General features: G+C 35.2%; 2 protein-coding genes across 6 annotated transcripts in view; one reads left to right on the forward strand and one right to left on the reverse strand.

Annotated features, from left to right (window-relative positions):
• Positions 1-1099: 1099 nt before the first annotated feature.
• Positions 1100-7892, reverse strand: LOC110443223 (60S ribosomal protein L13-like). Its single transcript, XM_021487296.1, has 4 exons — positions 7836-7892; positions 5780-6027; positions 4220-4393; positions 1100-1375 (listed from the first exon to the last, which is right to left on the reverse strand). Exons 2-4 carry the CDS (start codon positions 6023-6025, stop codon positions 1154-1156), a joined length of 642 nt encoding a protein of 213 aa, XP_021342971.1. The 5' UTR covers positions 6026-6027; positions 7836-7892; the 3' UTR covers positions 1100-1153.
• LOC110443222 (trifunctional nucleotide phosphoesterase protein YfkN-like) overlaps positions 7890-20439 on the forward strand; it is a 28173-nt gene continuing 15623 nt past the window's right edge. For 2 of the 5 annotated variants that reach the window (XM_021487291.1, XM_021487295.1), the window contains exons 1-5: positions 7890-7937; positions 15144-15365; positions 16431-16517; positions 18522-18661; positions 20110-20235. In XM_021487291.1, the coding sequence (XP_021342966.1) occupies positions 15191-15365; positions 16431-16517; positions 18522-18661; positions 20110-20235 (528 nt within the window). In that variant the 5' untranslated portion in view covers positions 7890-7937; positions 15144-15190. Of the gene's footprint in view, positions 7938-8102; positions 8201-9413; positions 9504-15143; positions 15366-15963; positions 16009-16430; positions 16518-18521; positions 18662-20109; positions 20236-20439 lie in introns of those variants that run through there. The other 3 variants (XM_021487293.1, XM_021487292.1, XM_021487294.1) reach the window with 3 other exon arrangements.

Genomic DNA, 20439 nt, shown 5'->3' on the forward strand with positions numbered 1-20439 from the left:
CCTCACTCCATGCAAGGAAGCTACTGCCCATACATCACAACTAGTACTCTAGACCTTGTCAAGTGTAACAATTGACCTACCAGTATGTGACCTTAAAATCAGGTCAAAGGACACTTATGTTTGGAGGAAGCTAATGGCCACATGACCCTAGGCCTTTCAGTTCCTTCAGAAAAAGCTGTTAAGAGTTTTTAAACATATTTGAACCAAGTGGCCTGAAAAATAGCAAGGGCATTTTTTATTGACACCTTTGAACAGTTTTTGCCTGCAAACTATACAATCTACATGTATATCAAGACTGGCCCAATGCCTTTTGGTAATTTGGAAGCCTATTGAATTTTCAAAAAAATCGACTCCTGTAACCTTAAATGCGTGTCAAGGTGATTTCTTTTTCCAAACTTTGTAACACTAGTTGCAAGCGAGCAACTAGCCATACCAGTACTCTAGGCCTTTGTGTTAAAAAGAAATAGGTATTAACAGATTTGACTTGTGACCATGAATGAATATTTTTGATTCAAACAAAGAGTACCACAGAGTAGAACACTACTTCACAGACCCGAGTTCTGACATCATTACTCATTTGAAAAGTGGAGATTTTGAAGAAACACAGTATTATCACTTTCTCAAGTTTTCTGCTTGACCAGATTTTAATATCAATCGATCACAGAAGAAAGGAACCATTTATACATGGCAGTTATGTTAAGGAAAGATTCTGAATATATGCAACTTGCAAGAGATGTATTTGATGGTTGGTTACAAGAAAAAAATCTTATTCCAATTTAATACTAATTTTATAATTCATGTACTTCTTTCTGGAGTGTTTTGTGATATATATACGAAACAATGATTTTGGATCGTTATTTTTGTTTTAATTGCCATTTAATTAAAGTAAGAATTAAGCTTCTGGTGAAAATATTATAATTTACCGGTAATCAAACATTGCCATAAAAAAATCTGCACATATTTCTGATCTAAACCTTCTTTCAAGATTATTTCTGTGACCAAAACACCATGAAGCACTCGGATAGGAGACTGTTTAGTCTTCGTTGTAAAAGACTCTTACCAAATTTGAATCATCAAAGAAAAAACACAAATGTATGGATTACTTATACAGGCTTTTAATGGCTGACCCATCACAGAATACCAATAATTTAGTCTATTTCTTAGGTTTATTGGCCTCCTCTTCTGCCTTTTGTCTAGCCTTCTTTTCTCTGAAGCCCTTCAACTTCTTATTAGCTCGGGCCTGTCGTAGGGCAGTAAAAACACTGTATTTCTTCTCCTCTGGCGTGATAGCCCTTGCTTTCTCGGTCTTGGCAACCTGTCTCACAGGCATAATGATAGCGCTTGACAACTGTTTGGCCATCTTGATTTCTTCAGCCTGAAATATTCAGAACATCAATTATTATTATGAGCCCATTCCTTTATACAACTTAATATCTCCTTAAGAAACAGTTGCGAATCTGTACTATGTTTTTACGATATTACACAGAATTATCTGTGGCCCAATTACCTGGTATTAAACAAATTGTGACTGGCTGAAAATCAACATTCTCAGAAAAAGCACCGAATTAAATCATGGGCACAATTACATAAAATTACTTTGGACACTGGTTTTTGTGATTTATGTGACGTTTCAAGAAGATAGTGATGATAATGTGCCACTGGCAAGATATTAATATTTCCATGACAAAATAATGGCACCGGCATTGATGATGCAAATGTTGACTGTTGGTAATTGCAACAACAGGTTTTTTTTGAAAATTTTAAATATGTTTGTTTAAAAATAATTAAATTGATGTACAACAATCATGTTTGAATTCTGGATAAATTTCACCCACCAGTTCCAGTAATGAACTGCACATTGATGAAACTGCATTTACATTATTGGGTTTATGGAAAATTCAAAGTTAATTTTCAGACAAACACAGTATTACCAAGATGAAAAAAAGAGAGATTTTTTTTCTTACCCGATCAAAAACATCAACATAATGTAAAAGAAACATGATTCTACCAATTATATCTAAAATACATGTATTCCAAATCAACATCAGTATACGGAAAGCCTACCAATCAAACCAGGTGTGGAAGGTAGGAATAAAGAATACATGGTTTATATATATCTTTCTTTTTCCTGATAAACAAAACTGTTTTCAAGACCATGAATGTATTTTTATTAGTGCTGGGAATCGGTCAAATAATCAAGATTGATAATCGATTATCGGTTTAAATGACCTATTCGTGTAACATAAGAGGCCAGCCGATTTATTATCTGATGATATTGTGCCGACTGATGAGAAAATGCTTGTTTCCGAAATCTAGGCGGAAGGAAGGATTCAATTATATCTCTGTTTTGACTCAAAACTTGATGACAACTAGGTGTACTCACAGTTTAGGTATTAATTACCCCCATTTGAATGCTCCATTCACAATAACATATCATATTAATAATTATTTATCCCGAAAAACACTCCTGCTAGCTTCATTTTACTAGCTTTCAAATATGGCGGTTTCGGTTGATACAAAATACGGATGCATGTATTATACGAAACGAATACAAGTGACGCAACGAAAAGCAAGTTCGCCTATTTACCCTATACAATTCCATTTTTATATTAACCACCCAATTTATAATGTCGGTGCAGATGTTGCGTCTGCTTCAAGTTAGAAAAGGAACAAGAGGTCCAATGGGCCTGCATCGCTCACCTAGTATAAATCTCACACTTGTAACCTTAAAAGTGATCTAAAATAAAGCTACAGTCAAAATATCAGTATTTATGATTAAAATTCATTCAAAAGACCCTGTTATTTTTTTTAAAACATTTCACCCCTGTGATTGAAAGTCAAACAAAGTCATGATGTTGAACAAATTTTATAGCCTTTCATCTCAGGATGCAACTTGCAAAGTATCAATATCCTGGGACCCATGGTTATTCAGAAGAGGTCGTTTAAAGATTTTAAACAAATATGACCCCTGTGACCTTGAAAATAAGTCAAAGTCATTCACTTCAACAAACTTGGTAGCCCTTGATCCTAGTATGCTACTGACTAAATATCATCACCCTGGGCATTTTGGTTATTCAGAAGAAGTTGTTTAAAGTTTTTAACATATTTGACCCCTGTGACCTTGAATATTGGTGAAGTAGCCCTTCATCCCAGTTTGCTTCTGACCAAATATCGACACCCTAGGCCTTTCGGTTATTAAGAAGAAGTCGTTTAAAGTAAAATATTGACACCGGACGACGGACGCCGCACCACGGCATAAGCTCAGTTGGCACTTCGTGCCAGGTGAGCTAAAAAACATTATTAATCCAGTTTTGCACGCCATAATGCAGAATTTATCATGGATTTATAAAAAGAGTTATTTTTTTAATCTGTCAACATTTAAATTTATGTATGAACGCTAAATGTCATAAAAATCCAAACTTTGAAAATGTGGGTAAATCGCCGATGGGAAGGTTGAGGTTACAAGGTGCTTGTCTAATTGTTGAAGTATTCACCGACCACTGACATTGACTACGTGACGCTCGAATGTGGACATGGTTTGAAGCGGGAAATTACGCAATATTTGACATAGAATTGCACATAACTGTCTTTTGAAATTTTAATTCTTCAATACAATTGAACATAATCGATCTTCATCAGCAAAATCGATTATTGGATTGACCCTTTTCAAACTCGATTTAATCGATGTTTCCGATTATCGGTACACCACTAATTTTTATACCAACCTTTTTGAGATATTTAAAAAACAAGAAATATAAGTTTTATGTTCCAACTAAAACACTGACAAGTCAGCAACCCCCCCCCCCCCCCCCCCCCCCCCCCCCCTGCCCAATGGTCTTCTTTTGATTACAGTAACCTTGACCTCAAACACTTTTTAAACCCCTATTGCACATCTACATAAGTGTATCACCATGTCAAATTTCAAAAAGATTCATCTATGGATTCCTAGATAGGACCTAAGCCCCCTCCCTCACGTCTATTTTATTTTCATTAAGTGACCTTAACCTTAGAATTTTTAAATCCCTATTGCACATCTACATAACACAGTATATCACCATGTCAAATTTCATTAGTCATTTGGATTCTGAGATAATCTCCAGTTTCTATTGTATCTCATTTAAATTACGTTATATCATGTTGTTTTCTGCTTGTGAGGAACAGAAGATGGAGGTAATGTATATTGATAATACATTTCTAGAACTGTTACTAGAAAACTCACTGTAGCATCACCCTTCTTGGGCTTGCTCTGCTTCTTGGGGAAGAGAATGAGTTTGCTCCTGTATTCCTTCAGTCTCTGGACATTCTGTTGGAGTGATTCGACAGATTTGTTCCTCCTCCTGTAGTCCACAGCAATACCAATGGTCAGTGCCAGTCTTTTGTTGATACCAGCTTGCTGTAATATTAAACATTAGCCATCAGTAAACAGATTGTACAATTTCTTCATTTGGGCATTTTGGGAATCGCTAGCTAGACTAGTAACAACTGACATCATATATAAGTTCCAGATCCAATTTTTACTCTAATTTTTTGAAAGAATTATATGATATTCTGAAGCCCTCATTTATTATAAAGCATATGCAAGGGAATAACAGCAATGGAACTGTATCTGTGAGCAGCAAAAATCTAAACAAGAGGTCCATGGGCCTAAATGGCCACCTGAATGAAATCATGAATGATATTATTGGATCTAACTTTAAATGAGGCAAGTGTCCCCCAATAAAGGTCATATTGAATACAAATGATAAGTCCAGGAACAACTTTCAGGGGACATAAGATCTGAAGACTCTGCATTATGTTACACAGACCCTTCTCGAGTATCACTTTATGATGTATGGTGTCCCTTCATTATAGTGATTTATATGTGTTATTTTACCTGTTTCATAATTGCTGTAAATAAAGTTCATATTTATTAACCCCAACTTGAGGTTTCATATTTTCGTGCAGTGCCAATCGCTCGCATCCAATGAAATTGCGTCTTACATATAGCGCTGTTGCCGAAGGAAAACAGTAATGGTGATGCCCTGTACGGAAGCACGTTGTCAATGTGTCAGTGTTTTACCCCCCAAAAATAGGAGGACGATCTTTTGGGAAACTTTTGGAGTGTTAAATAAGTTGATGGAAGTCCTTGACTACGTGCCACATGTAAATGATGACCTAGGAAAACAGGTGTGCTGCCTTTGGATTTTTTCTGTATTGCGCCGTCAATAATACTCCGCCTCGACATACACATGCTTATGTAAAAACGCTGATGGAGTATGCATGTAACGGTCATTCAGATTGGTTAAAAGTTGTTTTGGGGAAGAGCAATAACTTGGTTTATCCGCTAGGTGGCAGTGGAAGGAATTATGAAAACATGGCTATACCTGTCAAGGGTATAAAGTGAAGTGTATACGAAGCGAACACTTGGCTAGTGAAGATGGATAATTTGGTGACAAACAGAGGGCAATTATAATACGTAACCATGAGTGACTTATTTATTTTAGGAATGAGCCAAATTTTGATCTCTAAAAATCCAAACCAAATATTGCAAATCATGAAGGCCTTTTTTGTATACATCTATGTGTATACATGTTTTTCATTTGACATTTTTCTTCACTTTACCAGTCACTGTCAACCTTTTTAACAAAGTTAAGGATTTAAAAAAGAAAAGTTCAGGTATCAAACTCTTAGCTACCTACCTTAAGACTTGATGTCGATCCTGCATCAATTTATGCCTATAACAAGTCACTACTTTTTTTTTTTTTCAATGCTATCATTGAAATTAATTTTAAGACTTTACCTTGAGTTCATCAAGGGTGAATCCTTTTCCAACTCGCAGCTTTGTGTTGTACTTAAATGTTGGGCATCGGACAATGGGTCGCAGACTTCCTGCAACTGGACGTGGAGCAATTCTGTGGGCTTTCTTGACACGAGTCTGATGCCTTCTCTTCTTTCTCATGGGCTGGTTGAACCATGTTGTCACCATACGTTGCCAATCCTTGTGGAAGTGCCCATTGGGCACCACATTTGCTCTCTTTGGGGCCATGGCTATAACAAAGTATGATTTTGATATTATCACGATACATTGTGAAATTATTAACAAGGCAATGCAGAAGACATTAAAACCCAAGACAAAGAGAGTAAAAACGCAAATCCCATAGTTTAAATATTACTTGTGATCTCTTACATTTCTGATAAAATGATAAACAATGATTACATATTAACTTTGTCTGAATTAACTATCTCCTATCGGAGATTTTTTGATTGAATTTGGTGCCTTATAATATAAAGACCCTTTTCCATAGAAAATCTCTGCTGCATTTCCCCAAATTCAATGTAAAAATGGCTTTATTATCCAAAAATCATGCTTTTATTCAGTAATTTCCAAAAGTCACAGGTCCGAATGTCCTTTACCGATTCTTTCAACATGTTGTTCACTCAAAATAATGCTTTTCTTTTATTACAGAGCATGTTGTTATCTACTTACTTTCAATACAGACGGTAAGGTTATTTAACCAAACCTGTTGCACAATTTTTTTTCAAAGAGCCTATAGAGGATGTTCAAGACATTTTTTGGAAGGAAATAGTTATTTTGGACTAGCAGTAACTGTAACCCTGATGCTGGTTAATTACTTATACTTTCTGAGATGGTCTCAAAATACTGAGATACACTAACCTTGCATAGAAAAATGCATCACTTTAAACAGTTATAAACTTGAACGGAAGTACAGAAACTGCTCTTAGAAAAAAATAAGACATTAAAATCATGTTTACTAGGGCCGTCACAATTACCAAAGTACCCGAGCATGGCTCTATTTTTATAGGAACCCGTGTCTGGTGTACCTGCCAATAAAGGTAACTGTCATCGATCATGGCAACAAAGGAAAAGAATGAGGACCAATTAGGTTGCCTTACAAGTGTCAGCTGTAGGGAATTTCCCTTTAGCTCAGAGGTAGAGCATCGGGCTAGAGCCCCAGCGACGACACTATCTTTATCACTATTCCTCGTCCTACAATTTGTTTCTCTTGACGGGATAATATTTTAGAACCTTTTTGGTACATGTTCAAGATAAATTTTTATAATAGTTAAGTGTCAGCCATGTGTTACAAGTCCTTGTGCCATTACCACTGCGGTAACATGTACAAATTGTGAATAACTTTGCCTGTTTGCTGGTACATATTTTTTTAACAGCACTCCATGTACTTCTGTTCAGGTTCCCAACTTTTTACCGTGTAAACAATCTAAAAAAATTCGAGGGAGTTCCCAACCTGATGAGGGGCACATGTGTTAGCGTTGGACACACCAATAAGACGAGTATACATATGATAATGTTAGCATGTCATATTAAATCACCTTGGTGTCTAGCTTGCGCACGTATTGGAAAAGGATTTATCTCCTCTTTTCCACCGAGTAAAATGTCGACAACGACTTATTCAAACCTTTACGGAACAGTTTTCCATTAAATGGTAGATCGCAGTGGTGTTGTTAGAAATCACTTTGAAAATATAATACGCTTCGTGCTTATTCTGGATGTATTTCCGATAATAGAAAATATAACCGAGACAACAAGTTTACGCAAAGGTTCATCATTTAATCTAACTGCTATTGTTTATTTTTTTACAGCATTACACCACCTTCCTATCCTTATTTACAATTTGTTGTATACATGAGCAAAAGTGCAACTTCACGAGCTTCATATACAACAACCTCACTCATCTACAAATATTTATCGAAAATACCAATCAAATGATGCGAAAGCAATATCTAAGAAGTTATTCCCATAAAACTTTTCGCAAAAATCTCAACGATGGGCGATATCTAGACGGATTTATTTTCGACGTTTGGCTGAAACATACCGTCACAGAATGGCCGATATTGAAAAGGAAGTACAGAAGAGTTCCAACGGAAGTCATCACTGTAGCGCCGCCTTTATTATTATCGACAGGTAGCCTGAAGAGGTAAATTGTTTTACTAAGTTTTCTTTTCACATTTTTTTATCACTTCGATATTTTCTTTTATGCAATAGCTAACTTTAATTCAACGAACTTGTTTTGACAACATTATAATTACGGTTACCAGCATACGTTAGAATATGCACTTACGTCGTCTGCTAAAGACAAGTGTCTCCCGGTACACAGTCACAAGGCACTGCAAATTAGGCCTATATGAAGGGAACCACAACTAACTAAGACAGAAATAGCAGAAAAACGGATGAGATCAGGTGAATTTTATTTTGAGCTGGTGGGTAATTTAACAAATGTGTAAACACTAACATTTTGACCGATTAAGCAGATGTAACAGGAGGAAAAATGTACGGCCAGACCGGGGTTTGAACCCGGGACCTCCGAACTGAGCAAACTTAACACAGATGCTCTACCTTTTGAACTATCTGGTCGCTGACGATCGACCCAGTTCAGTTCCGCTACATTTCTCCCTCCTTTAACAAAGTCTTTGACCCCGATTGACACATGAGACCCTATACCAGCTACCTTCTGTGGGTATATATTTCGTTGGGCGCCAAATGTAAAAGGAGAGGAAAAATGCACGGCCAGACCGGGGTTCGAACCCGGGACCCTCAAACTCTACACGGATACTCTACCTTTTGAACTATCTGGTCGCCGACGATCGACCCAGTCCAGTTCCGCTACACAGATAAAAAAAACACTGTGTGTCACATTACCAATAAATGTCACGGAATCTTTACATTTGCTTAGACTTCTGCTTCTGCCAAGTAATGACCACAATCATCACACTGATTATAATGACATTTTTGGACAGTCATTTTGCAATCACTTCAATTACTCTATAGAAAGAAAGGAAAAATGCAACGGCAAGACTCGGATTTGACGCCTGAACTGAGTCTTACCAGACCTTTTACATTACTGAGCTACCAGCTGGTCACCAGTGATTGATCAACTCCAGGCTGCTACACTCCTCCTTCAAGAAAGTCTTCAACCCCACAGACATATAAGACCCTGTACTGCCAACTATGAATATATATATTTTGCCGCCATTAATATTTAGCAGGACAGGATTGGTTCGATTGCCAGTAACCAGGTTAAACAATTTAATTTCTAGCCCTGTGAACTTTGTTGTTTTGAATGCTTTTCATAGATGCAGTCAGCAGTGTTTACATTCCATACCCAAATACTTGATGGCATGAACAAACATGCAGTATGTATGTGCAGAGCAATGAAAAAAAAATCTGTCAAAAAGTAGATGTATGTTTCTTATTCTTAATTAGCAAGTACCTGTGCAGGATGTATACAGAAAACTGTCACTGCTGGCTGTGTTTACAGTTTATGATCTGCCTTTATTACTTCTCAAATTTGTCAGTAGCAATAAATCTGTTGAAACTACAAACACAAATACATACACACACACCTTTGTGCATGATACTATATAAATGAACACTGAGGAAGTGACATCCTGTGTATATCCTGACGCTAGTATATCACATGAATTTCCCGTTTCTGCTTGTATCAGTTACAAATCTGTTAAATCCATGGTATAATCCTACTAACGTAAGTACATGTATTGAAGTCTATTTGTTTTTCATACTGATTCTATATTAAACTATTTTTATTATGAATAGCTAATTATTGATGTCATTTTATATGTATACCATGAATGATGATATTCCGTTATGATATCAAAACTATAATTTTGTAGTTGCTTTCAAAATATATATGAAAACATGTATGTGCTTACAAAAGAGCACTTGTACAATATGTCTAGAAAATGTAAGAAGTGAAAATATTCCGTGCAGAGCAGAATCTGAAAAATTACTTCCATAGTCATGCAGGTACAGAAATTTGTATCATTAGAAATTCCTACAATCAATCATAAAAATTAAAATATTATAAAATGTAAGTTTGGTATAATTTAAATTATATTAAAGTCTTTAATCAGTATAAAGATATCCCTTAAGAACAGGTTCTTGCAATTTTGTGTTGAAGAAAAAAAGTTTTAAATGCGACAATATTTGCTACAAAAGTGTCACAAAATTAATGTTTGCAGCTATAGCTGCAACAAACCTCTTATCACAAGTTGCATTTACAAAATATTTATTTGCTGACAATTTTGTATTTCTAACTTAAGCTGATTTTACAGTGTTGCCAAACTGACTGCACTTAATAAGAAATAATGCTGTTTCAAACCACAAATGAAGCATGTTTGGTATTAAATTTTAAAAGATCAATTCCCCATCATATTTACATAAAAAGAAGTGACTTTTCCTACTTCAATTAATTAAATGTAAGTATTGTTTGTTTGGAAATATTGATTTACTTTATGGCATCCAGAGTGATGAGAATATCCACATCACAGATTTAAAGGAAATATCATACAGTATAAATAAAGCTATCCTAATGTAACATGCTGAACACAGTCAACTCTCCTCCTGTAGGTATCTCCATCAACAGACCACGTTGCTAAGAGGCCTATTTTAATGTTCTCCATTGTAGACAATTTATTGTGAAATGACTGTATTAAGAGACCACTTTTTGGACTTCAAAATATAATTTTCCACCAGTGGTCTCCTAATACAAGTTTGACTGTACATACTACAAATTAGTTTATTCATTGCACTACCAATCATAAAACATACAATTTTGTTTTTGTTTGAAAAGAAGATAAAAAGTAACATCAATTTGACAGAAAAATATTTTTTTAGTGCCTGAAATGAAATAAAAGGTTTGTCTTAAAAGTGGATAATTTTTAGGCATAATTCTGAGGTTATTTTGTCCATATAACTGAAGGGAAAATTAATCATTGTCTTTGTATTGTACTACATAGAGGTAAAGCGATTAATATCATGACATAAGTGACATGATGGCACTAAGCTGTCACCAATGTCAAAGATCTAAGTCTGTGCTTTAAGCAATTTCTTTCTATGTCCTAGGTTCTTGATATTTGGCCACTAAGTATGCTGGGATAGAAGGCTATCAGCTTTTTTCATATGAGTGATATTGTTCAATTTTGAAGTTCATAATTTCTTCTCAGTAACCAAAACGCCTAGGATGATGATATTTGGCCAGAAGCATGCTGGGATGAAGGGCTACCAAGTTTGTTCAAATAAATGAACTTGACTTATATTCAAGGTCACAGGGGTCAAATATGTTCAAAACCTTTCAACAACTTCTTCTTAATAACCGAAAGGCCTAGGGGGATGATATTTAGCCAGTAACATGCTGTGATAAAGGACTACCAAGTTTGTCCAAATGAATGACTTTGACTTATATTCAAGGTTACACAGGTCAAATATGTTTAAAACCTTTCAACAACTTCTTCTTAATAACCGAAAGGCCTAGGGTGATGATATTTAGCCAGTAACATGCTGTGATAAAGGACTACCAAGTTTGTCCAAATGAATGACTTTGACTTATATTCAAGGTTACACAGGTCAAATATGTTTAAAACCTTTAAAAAACTTCTTCAGAATAACTCGGAGACCTAGGGTGACAATATTTAGCCAGTAACATGCTGGGATGAAGGGCTACCAAGTATGTTCAAATGAACGACCTTCACCCATTTGCAAGGTCACAAGGGCCAAAATGTTTGAAGTTTGGAGTCACCTTTCTCAAGTAATGTTCATATTATGTTTGGGAAACCATATATTTCTCTTGGAAAAACGTGACGATTATTGTTTTTGATCAGGGAAACAATGGCTTTAATTCATACCATTACAATGAATGGTGATGGTACACACTATCAACATCATTATAACAAGGTAGTGACATCATGTTCAGGTTGTTTCTCACATGTAGGCGTGAAATGTTAGCATTCTACTTGAATGGCTGTCCAATGCTTCAAGAGTGGCGAACATAGTGGTATTGAGAAGAAACCCTGTGTGTCTTGGGTTTAAAAAGACATGTCTATTGGACCTCATGTGTTTCAATCCCTCCAAGTGAAAGGGATTTGTGTTTTTGAAATTCGAAATTGCTAAATGACAAGAGTCCGGTGAAAGTCTTGAGCCTTTACTGGGATACAGTGATCAAAATTGGGGTCACAAACAGAAGGACACAAAGGAACACATTAGAAAATACCATGGAGAAAATGTTGTTATGAAATAACGATTCATTTACATAAATAGTAATGAAGATGGTTAAAATTAAAATCAGGATTATATCACACATCTAATACTTTTGTTGATGATTTGCAAGATACACTGAACTTATTGTTGTTCAGTATGCTGTAATAATGCATATTCGTTTGACTGTTTGACACTTTATATGCCAAGTGTCCCGCCTCTGTGCTAAAACACTGCAAAAATTTAGTTCCTTCTCATGTCATGTCATGAAATCATAATTCACGTCAATTTACTATTCGGTGGTGGGGTGGTGCAGTGGCTAGCACACTTACCTTTCACCAAGGCTGCCGGGTTTGATTTCCCGATCGAACGCAAAAAGGTATGGGGTCACCTGCCCGATCACTCAGGTTTTCTCCGGGTACTCTGGTTTCCTCCCACAATAAGATTGCCCACTTGCTAATATCCGGGCCAACAAGAAAACTTAATATAAATTGAAATAACTTGTTTCATAATTGTGGTAGAATAAATAAATAATTTTGGGTCAAAAACACGATTGAGTAATAAACCCTTCATATGGTAAATGACTGTCACCAACGTTCTAACACGCCTATTAAAGTTTCCATGATAGTGGTACAGACCCTATATGCCTCTTGTGAATGAATGTTAGTGAAAAAAAGTTCACTTTGAAGTAAAAGATACATTGCAAGTAAATGGTAGATTAATATAAAATAGGATATCAATAGGATTAGGTCACATTTATACTTTCACAGCTGTGATCTACATGTGTGTACTAGTGTATTCTAAATACCTCAGTACAGTACACACTGTATTAAGAGACCAGGCTGTTTACAATTTTGAAGTGTTGAGTAGGGAGATGCTTATTGAATAGATTTAAAAAAAAAATGAAACTGCAATTTTTTCCGAAATTCCATATACATTGCTGCATTCATACAAAAAGGATCAGAATGGATTCCTCTTATCAATGTACAGTCAGTTCATTTTGTGTTTGAATTTAGCTGAGTTAGCAAGTGAGCGTATATGTGATGGTGCATTATCCATTTTTCCAATGTCAATTTTCCTCATTTTCATTGTATTCTTGAGAACTCTAGGTAATGAAGTTTGTCTTATATCTTGCTGTTATATGTAGTATATTAGGTTTGTTTAAATGATGTACCTTGAAACATTTTCAGGGTCAGCGAGGTGAAATATGTGAAACACATTGAACAACTTCTTCTAAAGAACCATGATGCCTATATATATCATAATATAAGCCCTAGACTATTGAGATGAAAAGTTATCTGGTTTATTATTCAAATAAATGAACTTTTCAGGGAAGAACATATTCCTAAAGTGATGACAGTTAGCTCTACCTTGTTTGGCAGAAGTTTCATCATGTTAGTTCAATTTTCAAATGAATTATCTTGCATACTCGCCATTCTAAAAATTAAAACATAAATAAAAAGTGTGTATATACCACTTAGAGTCAAAATAACCCTTTAAAATTACATAATTTGACTTGTCCTTTTGGATGAAATAATTAGATCTTAGAATATAGGAAAAATTAAGCAAATTCACTGGTTGAAAATACTAAATTTAAAAGTCCAAAATTGGGAGTCTCCCTACTGAATAGGAAGGGTTGGCAAGTATGACCTTGACTTGCTGTGAAGGTCACATTCATAGGTCAGATATGTTAAAACGTTTAAACATTTTCAAAAAAATGAGCTTTACAGACCTTAAAGTGAAAGGAATCAATATATATATATTAACCAGGATGCACTAGGTGATGTATAGTACACTCATAGTATTTCATATTTGTCTTGTTTTCATCTTGTGATGCAGTTCTTGTTAGTTAGCTCACCTGGCCCAAAAGGGCAAAGTAAGCTTATGCCGTGGTGCAGCGTCCAGCATCCAGCGTCAATATTTTACTTTAAACAACTACTTCTTAATAACCAAAAGGCCTAGGGTGATGATATTTGGCCAGAAGCAAATTTGGATGAAGGGCTGCCAAGTTTGATCAAATAAATGACCTTCACCAATTGTCAAGGTCACAGGGGTCAAATTTGTTAAAAACTTTTAAACAACTTCTTCTGAATAACCAAAATGCCCAGGGTGATGATATTTGACCAGTAGCATGCTTTTGTTCAAATAGATGACCTTGAATTATGTTAAAATCTTTTAACAACTTCTTTTGAATAACCATAAGGCCTACAATAATGATATCTGGTCAGTATTATGCTGGGATCAAGGGCCACCAAGTTTGTTAAATAGAATGACCTTGACTTCTGTTAAAGGTCACAGGGGTCAAATTTGTTTAAAATCTTTAAAAGGCTTCCTCTGAATAGCCATGAGTCCCAGAATTTTGATATTTAGCCAGTAGCATGCTTTGATGAAGGGCTTTCAAGCTTTTTCATGTGAATGACCTTGACACACTTTCAATGTCACATTTTGTCAAATATGCATAAACATTTAAATGACCTAATTTTAATAAACAAAGATTAGGGTGGTGATATTTTGCAAGTTGCATCCTGTGATGAAGGGCTATGAACTCTGTTCAACATAATGACCTTGCTCGACTGTCAAGGTCAAAGGGGTGAAATGTTTTTAAATCTTTTAACAGGTTCTTTTGAATGACTTTTAATCATAAATACTGATATTTTGCCTGTAGCTTTGTTTTAGATCACTTTTAAGGTTACAAGGGTGAGATTTATACCAGGTGAGCGATGCAGGCCCATAGGGCCTCTTGTTTATAATATCTATATATAATGGATAAAAAATATCTAAGAACTAATATACACGTAGACATAGCCTGTTAGTTTAGGACTAATATACACGTAGCCTGTTGTCTTATCAATTTGTGTTACAGTAATGACATTCTCAATTGGTAACTATCTGTATGTTATATCAATTATATATACTATCGTATGAAAAATAAAGTATTTTGAAATGAAATAATAACTCGGCGAGTTATATCCTGTCAGCTGAAAAGTTGGGCACTTCATACAACAAATATGGTACGCATAGAGTAGTAATCTACAGATTACAATACATTTATACAGAGGAGTTTATCCTTTAGTCATGGCTACTTGTATATATATATACAGAAGTACAGGGAAACCTTGTTTGTTTATTACAGAAAGCTTGATCATGAAGTGAACATTGCAGAAATCATACAACTTCAATATGAACAACAACGAGGTAACAATAATACATTTCAACGACGTGTACAACATCGAACCCCAAAAGGATGAGCCCCAGGGAGGAGCGGCAAGGCTGGCAGCCTATGTGAGGCACTGTGAGGCACAGCACCTTAATCCCCTTGTCATATTTAGTGGAGATGTTTTGAACCCATCTCTCTGTAAGTAAATTATATATCATATTCATTGTATGATTTTAATGTTCCGGCATCCAAATTAATGTTTTTCTTTGTATGTATATTATTTGGAAGAATTTTTTTATGTTACCTGGGTCACTTAGGTGACTGATTATGATTGTTTTTAGTTGTTCTTTAGTGAGAAAATGCATTACATAGGACTAGAAGTTAGCGCCTGATATGGCAGCTCCTTGCAAACTCCTTAAAAATTGTATTGATTAATGTATATGCTAATTGTATCGATTGTATAAAATTGTTTATCTATGTACTGTAAAGCGCTTTAGAGTAGCTTATTCTAGCTATATAGGGCACTACCAGTATATCAAATGTGGTATATATTAATTCCATATTGATTACTCATGTATTATCAAAATAGGCCATCACCTAATCGCCCTACATATATTTTAGTAAGATTCAAACCTTTTATATGTCAAGGATATATCTCAGGACTATACATCATAAATGTTTGGCTTCTCCGCTTTACATTCTATAGGTTATCACCTCCTTCCCAAAATCTTGCACCAGGAGATCTCAATATAGTGTCCTGCTCCCTTGGGACCTGGGAATCAATTGATTTTAAAAAGGAACAGTCTAGCTTCTATGGGGCTGGGTTCATATAACTACAGATGTAAGTGAGGGTCATATGGTCACTTGTTCTGCTGATAGATTTGAGTGCAACGGTAAAGGTGTTTCCCCATTTAGTGTTTTCTAAATTTCACACAAACTATCATAAATTCATTTTAAATCTTTTGGAAATCTCATTAAAGCCTTGAGATCTGCTACAATACGTAGGTGGACTGGTAAAAGTTTTCTTGATTTTATGGGTTGAGCCATCGAAAATTTCAGTATTTCTAGTAATTCTATGGGTCCCATCATAATTCCTAACATACAGGAATCAAGATTTGCATGTAAAATTATCATTTGATCTTTATAAGGAATTGTCTTATACTTCGGACTGCAGTTGAATTGTTTTTTAAGTAGACTACAATAAGTATATTTTTGAAAGGAGAACAATACTTCTGACTGCAGTTGATTTGTTTTTGTTTACAGTAAGTATATTTATGAAAGGAGAACAGATGATTCCTGTACTGAATGCCATTGGAGTCCACTGTGCCGTGTACGGCAATCACGACTTTGGTAAGAACTTGTATTGGTATTCACTAATGTTACTTTGATTGTAATTCAAAATAAAAATCCATTGAATAAGCACCTTGATTTACATTCATCTGTTACATTTGTCATAATAGGTGTTTTGAAAATTCTTCTTCACCGGTGTAAGGAAGCAAGTGGAAAGTTTTGATAGAATTTTTGTTTCTAGTCACAATACTAAGTGTTTTAAATGTGTTAGAAATTTAGCATCTTCTAAAAATATTTAGAAATATTACATTTTACAACAGACAACATCCTTTTCAAAGTGACAATTAAATGGAGTTGATACTGACTGATTGGTTAATTATAATTAATGAAAATTAATCTATGAAGGGATGATCATTTGCCACCTAATTCCTAACTCTGGTATCCATCACATTTACTAATGAACCAATTATAGTTTTTGCCAAACTATGTTATGTGCACATTATTGGACTGCTTAATTATTCCTGAGGATTTCAATTCTTGAAATGAATAATTGCAGATTTATGTACATGTATTGTTTTGCATATTGTTGTATCATAGGCTAAGCATACATTAACTTAACTGTATCGTTCATTCTTTATTGCCCCAAACCCTGCGGTTTATCAGTACAGTGCAAATTATACTGGACCCATTGAAGCCAAGCTTAACCTGAACTAATCTTTTACATAGTCAACCATGCGTTGTGGTAACTGTTTACCAAGCCTATCACTGGTAAAATACACATTAACATCCAGTAGTAATAAAGCCAAGAAAATGATATGCGTGTTTCAGGTAACATGCCCGTAAAAAATAGGGTAGGTCAGTAGGCAAATAATTTGTACATGTACTTATGTTTTTCATTTTCATGCATCAATGTTATGCTTTATATCAAACTTTACAATACAATTGTGCACATCAAAATGGCCAAGAATAGGGTGAAGACTCCTAGAACAGGATGAAAGTACATTTTATTGAGTAGCCATGAACTTGTCTGGCTAGTAAATTAATCTTAAATGCAAGTATGTACATGATAAAATTCTAAGATCGGCAGAAAAAATCTAGGATTTGTTGGGAATCCTGGAAAACACATACCAGGCTTTTATTTTGGCCTAAGCACAATCCCCTTCACTTTTGACCCATTTCTTGCACAAGGACTCTGGGCATATTACCGGTAAAATACAGTAATTTACTTGGAACAAAGAGTGGAAAATTTAACTTGAAACAAGTTTTTTGGAGGTAAAGTTTACATATAATTATAGATGATGATCAATAGAGTCTTGATTTCTTTTAAAAAAAAACAATATCTAAGTTTTCTTTGATCCTTAGCTTCTAGTTATGCATGTTTACTTTTGAGAATGATCAGATAGATAAAATGGCTGACAGGTGATCATCTTGGATTTTGACAGTTAAGGCTTGTTATCGTTATTTCTTGAAAAGCACGAAAACTGGAAAGGGATCTTTCTCAAACTTAATACGTAGGTTTCCCTTAGTCTCTTGTTGAGCATGTTGACTTTTGAGACTAATCAGTAAAAAAATGGCTGACAGGCAGCCGTCTTGGATTTTGACATTTAAGTTTTGTTATCTCTATTAAGCTTCTCAGAAAGTACTAGAGAGATCTTTCTCAAATTTTATAATAATGTTCTCCTTGGTTTCCTTATCAAATATACCCTTGAACCTAATGAGAATTTATTCCTCATTGACAGCACTTCTAATTATGTAAGAATAATAAATTATATTTTTTTTGCATTTTTGCATATAGTGATGCAATTCTTATGCAAAAACATTTGTTTAAGTTAATGTACAAGATTCCAGTTAAGATTTCCAACATGGGACTGGGTAATAGTACCTATAAGGAAAATAAAGAGCAAATCCTGATAAACATCGTACTATGATCTCTTGTACGAACTTTAAAAAAATCAGGGCCTGATCGCTATATTGGCAAATTAATCTCTACTCATGAGGCTGAGCATGGCATGCTTGTTACAGTGTGTGATTCATGTTTGAATGTTTGTGTGCATTTTGTTGAAGATTTTGGAGTTGACCACTTAGAAAGCTTTAGAAAGCGGACTAATTTCCCATGGCTAATAAGCAATGTAACAGATAACCTAACACATCAGGCACTGGCTGAAGGAAAGGTTACCCACATGATGGAGTGGAATGGATTCAAGGTACTAGTTTGATAAGGTTCCATTGGCCTAATATATAATGTATTACCATTGGCAATCCGGACCTGGAATCGATCACAAAAATTCAAACTTTTAAGAATATTTGCAATTTCTGGTTCATAATTAAAATAAATCATTTTTCAATTTCCCTGAAATTCCAGGTATTCATTTGGAACAATTTTGTATGTGATCACAAGGTTACTTTGTCTAGACAGTTTGATTCCGCCAAATATCATAGATATTTCACACTAGTAAACGATGAGGTAACTAAGCTTTTAAAGGAATCTCAATTTGCTACATTATATATGGACATTGAAGACAGGTTTAATACTCTCCCTAGTACTAGTCAGGTGTACTAGAACATTTGTCAGGATTTCATTCCCTTTAGAAATGATACGGTAACTATGGTACATGTGTGTTGGTTAGTTCCTGGTAAGTCTTCCTGTGAACACCCATCTTTGCTAGCCAAGGGTTACAATTCGCTATGATCTGGTCTTCCTACTCTTCAGAGAGTGCAAGTGAGCGTTAAACCCCTGGAGTATCGAGGATGGTGTACACCTTGAATACATGTGGAGTATCGAGGATGGTGTACACCTTGAATACATGTATAAAGTTGTTGTTCTAGGCAATACATTGCTGAAAAAATCCATAAAAAACAACATAGATAAATAGATATTTACAATACAACTACCATGCATGTTTTATATTTGTTTCTGTAACATTGTGATGTCATGCTAAAATAGTAAGCAAGAATCAAGATTAAAATAAATATTTTGGGAATGTGATAAAAGAATCTCAAATTTTTTCCTACTTTATATGAGATATAAATTGACCATAAGGTGTTTACTGCCTTGTTCCAGATAGGGTTTGTTGGACTGGTGATAATAAATTAATTGACAGTAAGGTGTTTACTGCCGTGTTCCAGATATAGGGTTTGTTGGACTGGTGATAATTAGTTAATTGACAGTAAGATGTTTACTGCCATGTCCCAGATAGAGTTTGTTGGACTGGTGATAATTTGTTAATTAACAGTAAGGTGTTTACTGCCGTGTTCCAGATAGGGTTTGTTGGATTGGTGATAACTAGTTAATTGACAGTAAGATGTTTACTGCCGTGTTCCAGATAGGGTTTGTTGGACTGGTGATAATTAGTTAATTGACAGCAAGATGTTTACTGCCATGTCCCAGATAGAGTTTGTTGGACTGGTGATAATTTGTTAATTAACAGTAAGGTGTTTACTGCCGTGTTCCAGATAGGGTTTGTTGGACTGGTGATAATTAGTTAATTGACAGTAAGGTGTTTACTGCCGTGTTCCAGATAGGGTTTGTTGGATTGGTGACAATGAGTTAATTGACAGAAAGGTGTTTACTGCCGTGTTCCAGATAGGGTTTGTTGGACTGGTGGTAATTAATTAATTAATCGACAGTAAGATGTTTACTGCCGTGTTCCAGATAGGGTTTGTTGGACTGGTTGAGGAGGAATGGATTGACACACTGGCCACACTGGATCCTGAGGATGTTACTTTTGAGAATTTTGTTGTGAGAGGAAAGGAGTTGGGACATCGTCTAAAACAGGAGGTAGTGTATTTAATATATTTTTTAATAAAATTTTACAATAATTATGAAAAAAGTTTATCAACCTATATGAATCACTCTTGTTGGTCTGGGTGGAAACGCACGGAGGGTCTTAATGTGGGAGGAAATCTGAGCACCCGAAGAAAACACTCATGCCAATGATGAATGGGCAGGTGACCCCATATCTTTTCTCGTTCGATCCAGAAA

Source organism: Mizuhopecten yessoensis, unplaced genomic scaffold, assembly GCF_002113885.1.
Source record: "Mizuhopecten yessoensis strain PY_sf001 unplaced genomic scaffold, ASM211388v2 scaffold716333, whole genome shotgun sequence".
NCBI classification, from domain to species: Eukaryota; Metazoa; Mollusca; class Bivalvia; order Pectinida; family Pectinidae; genus Mizuhopecten; species Mizuhopecten yessoensis.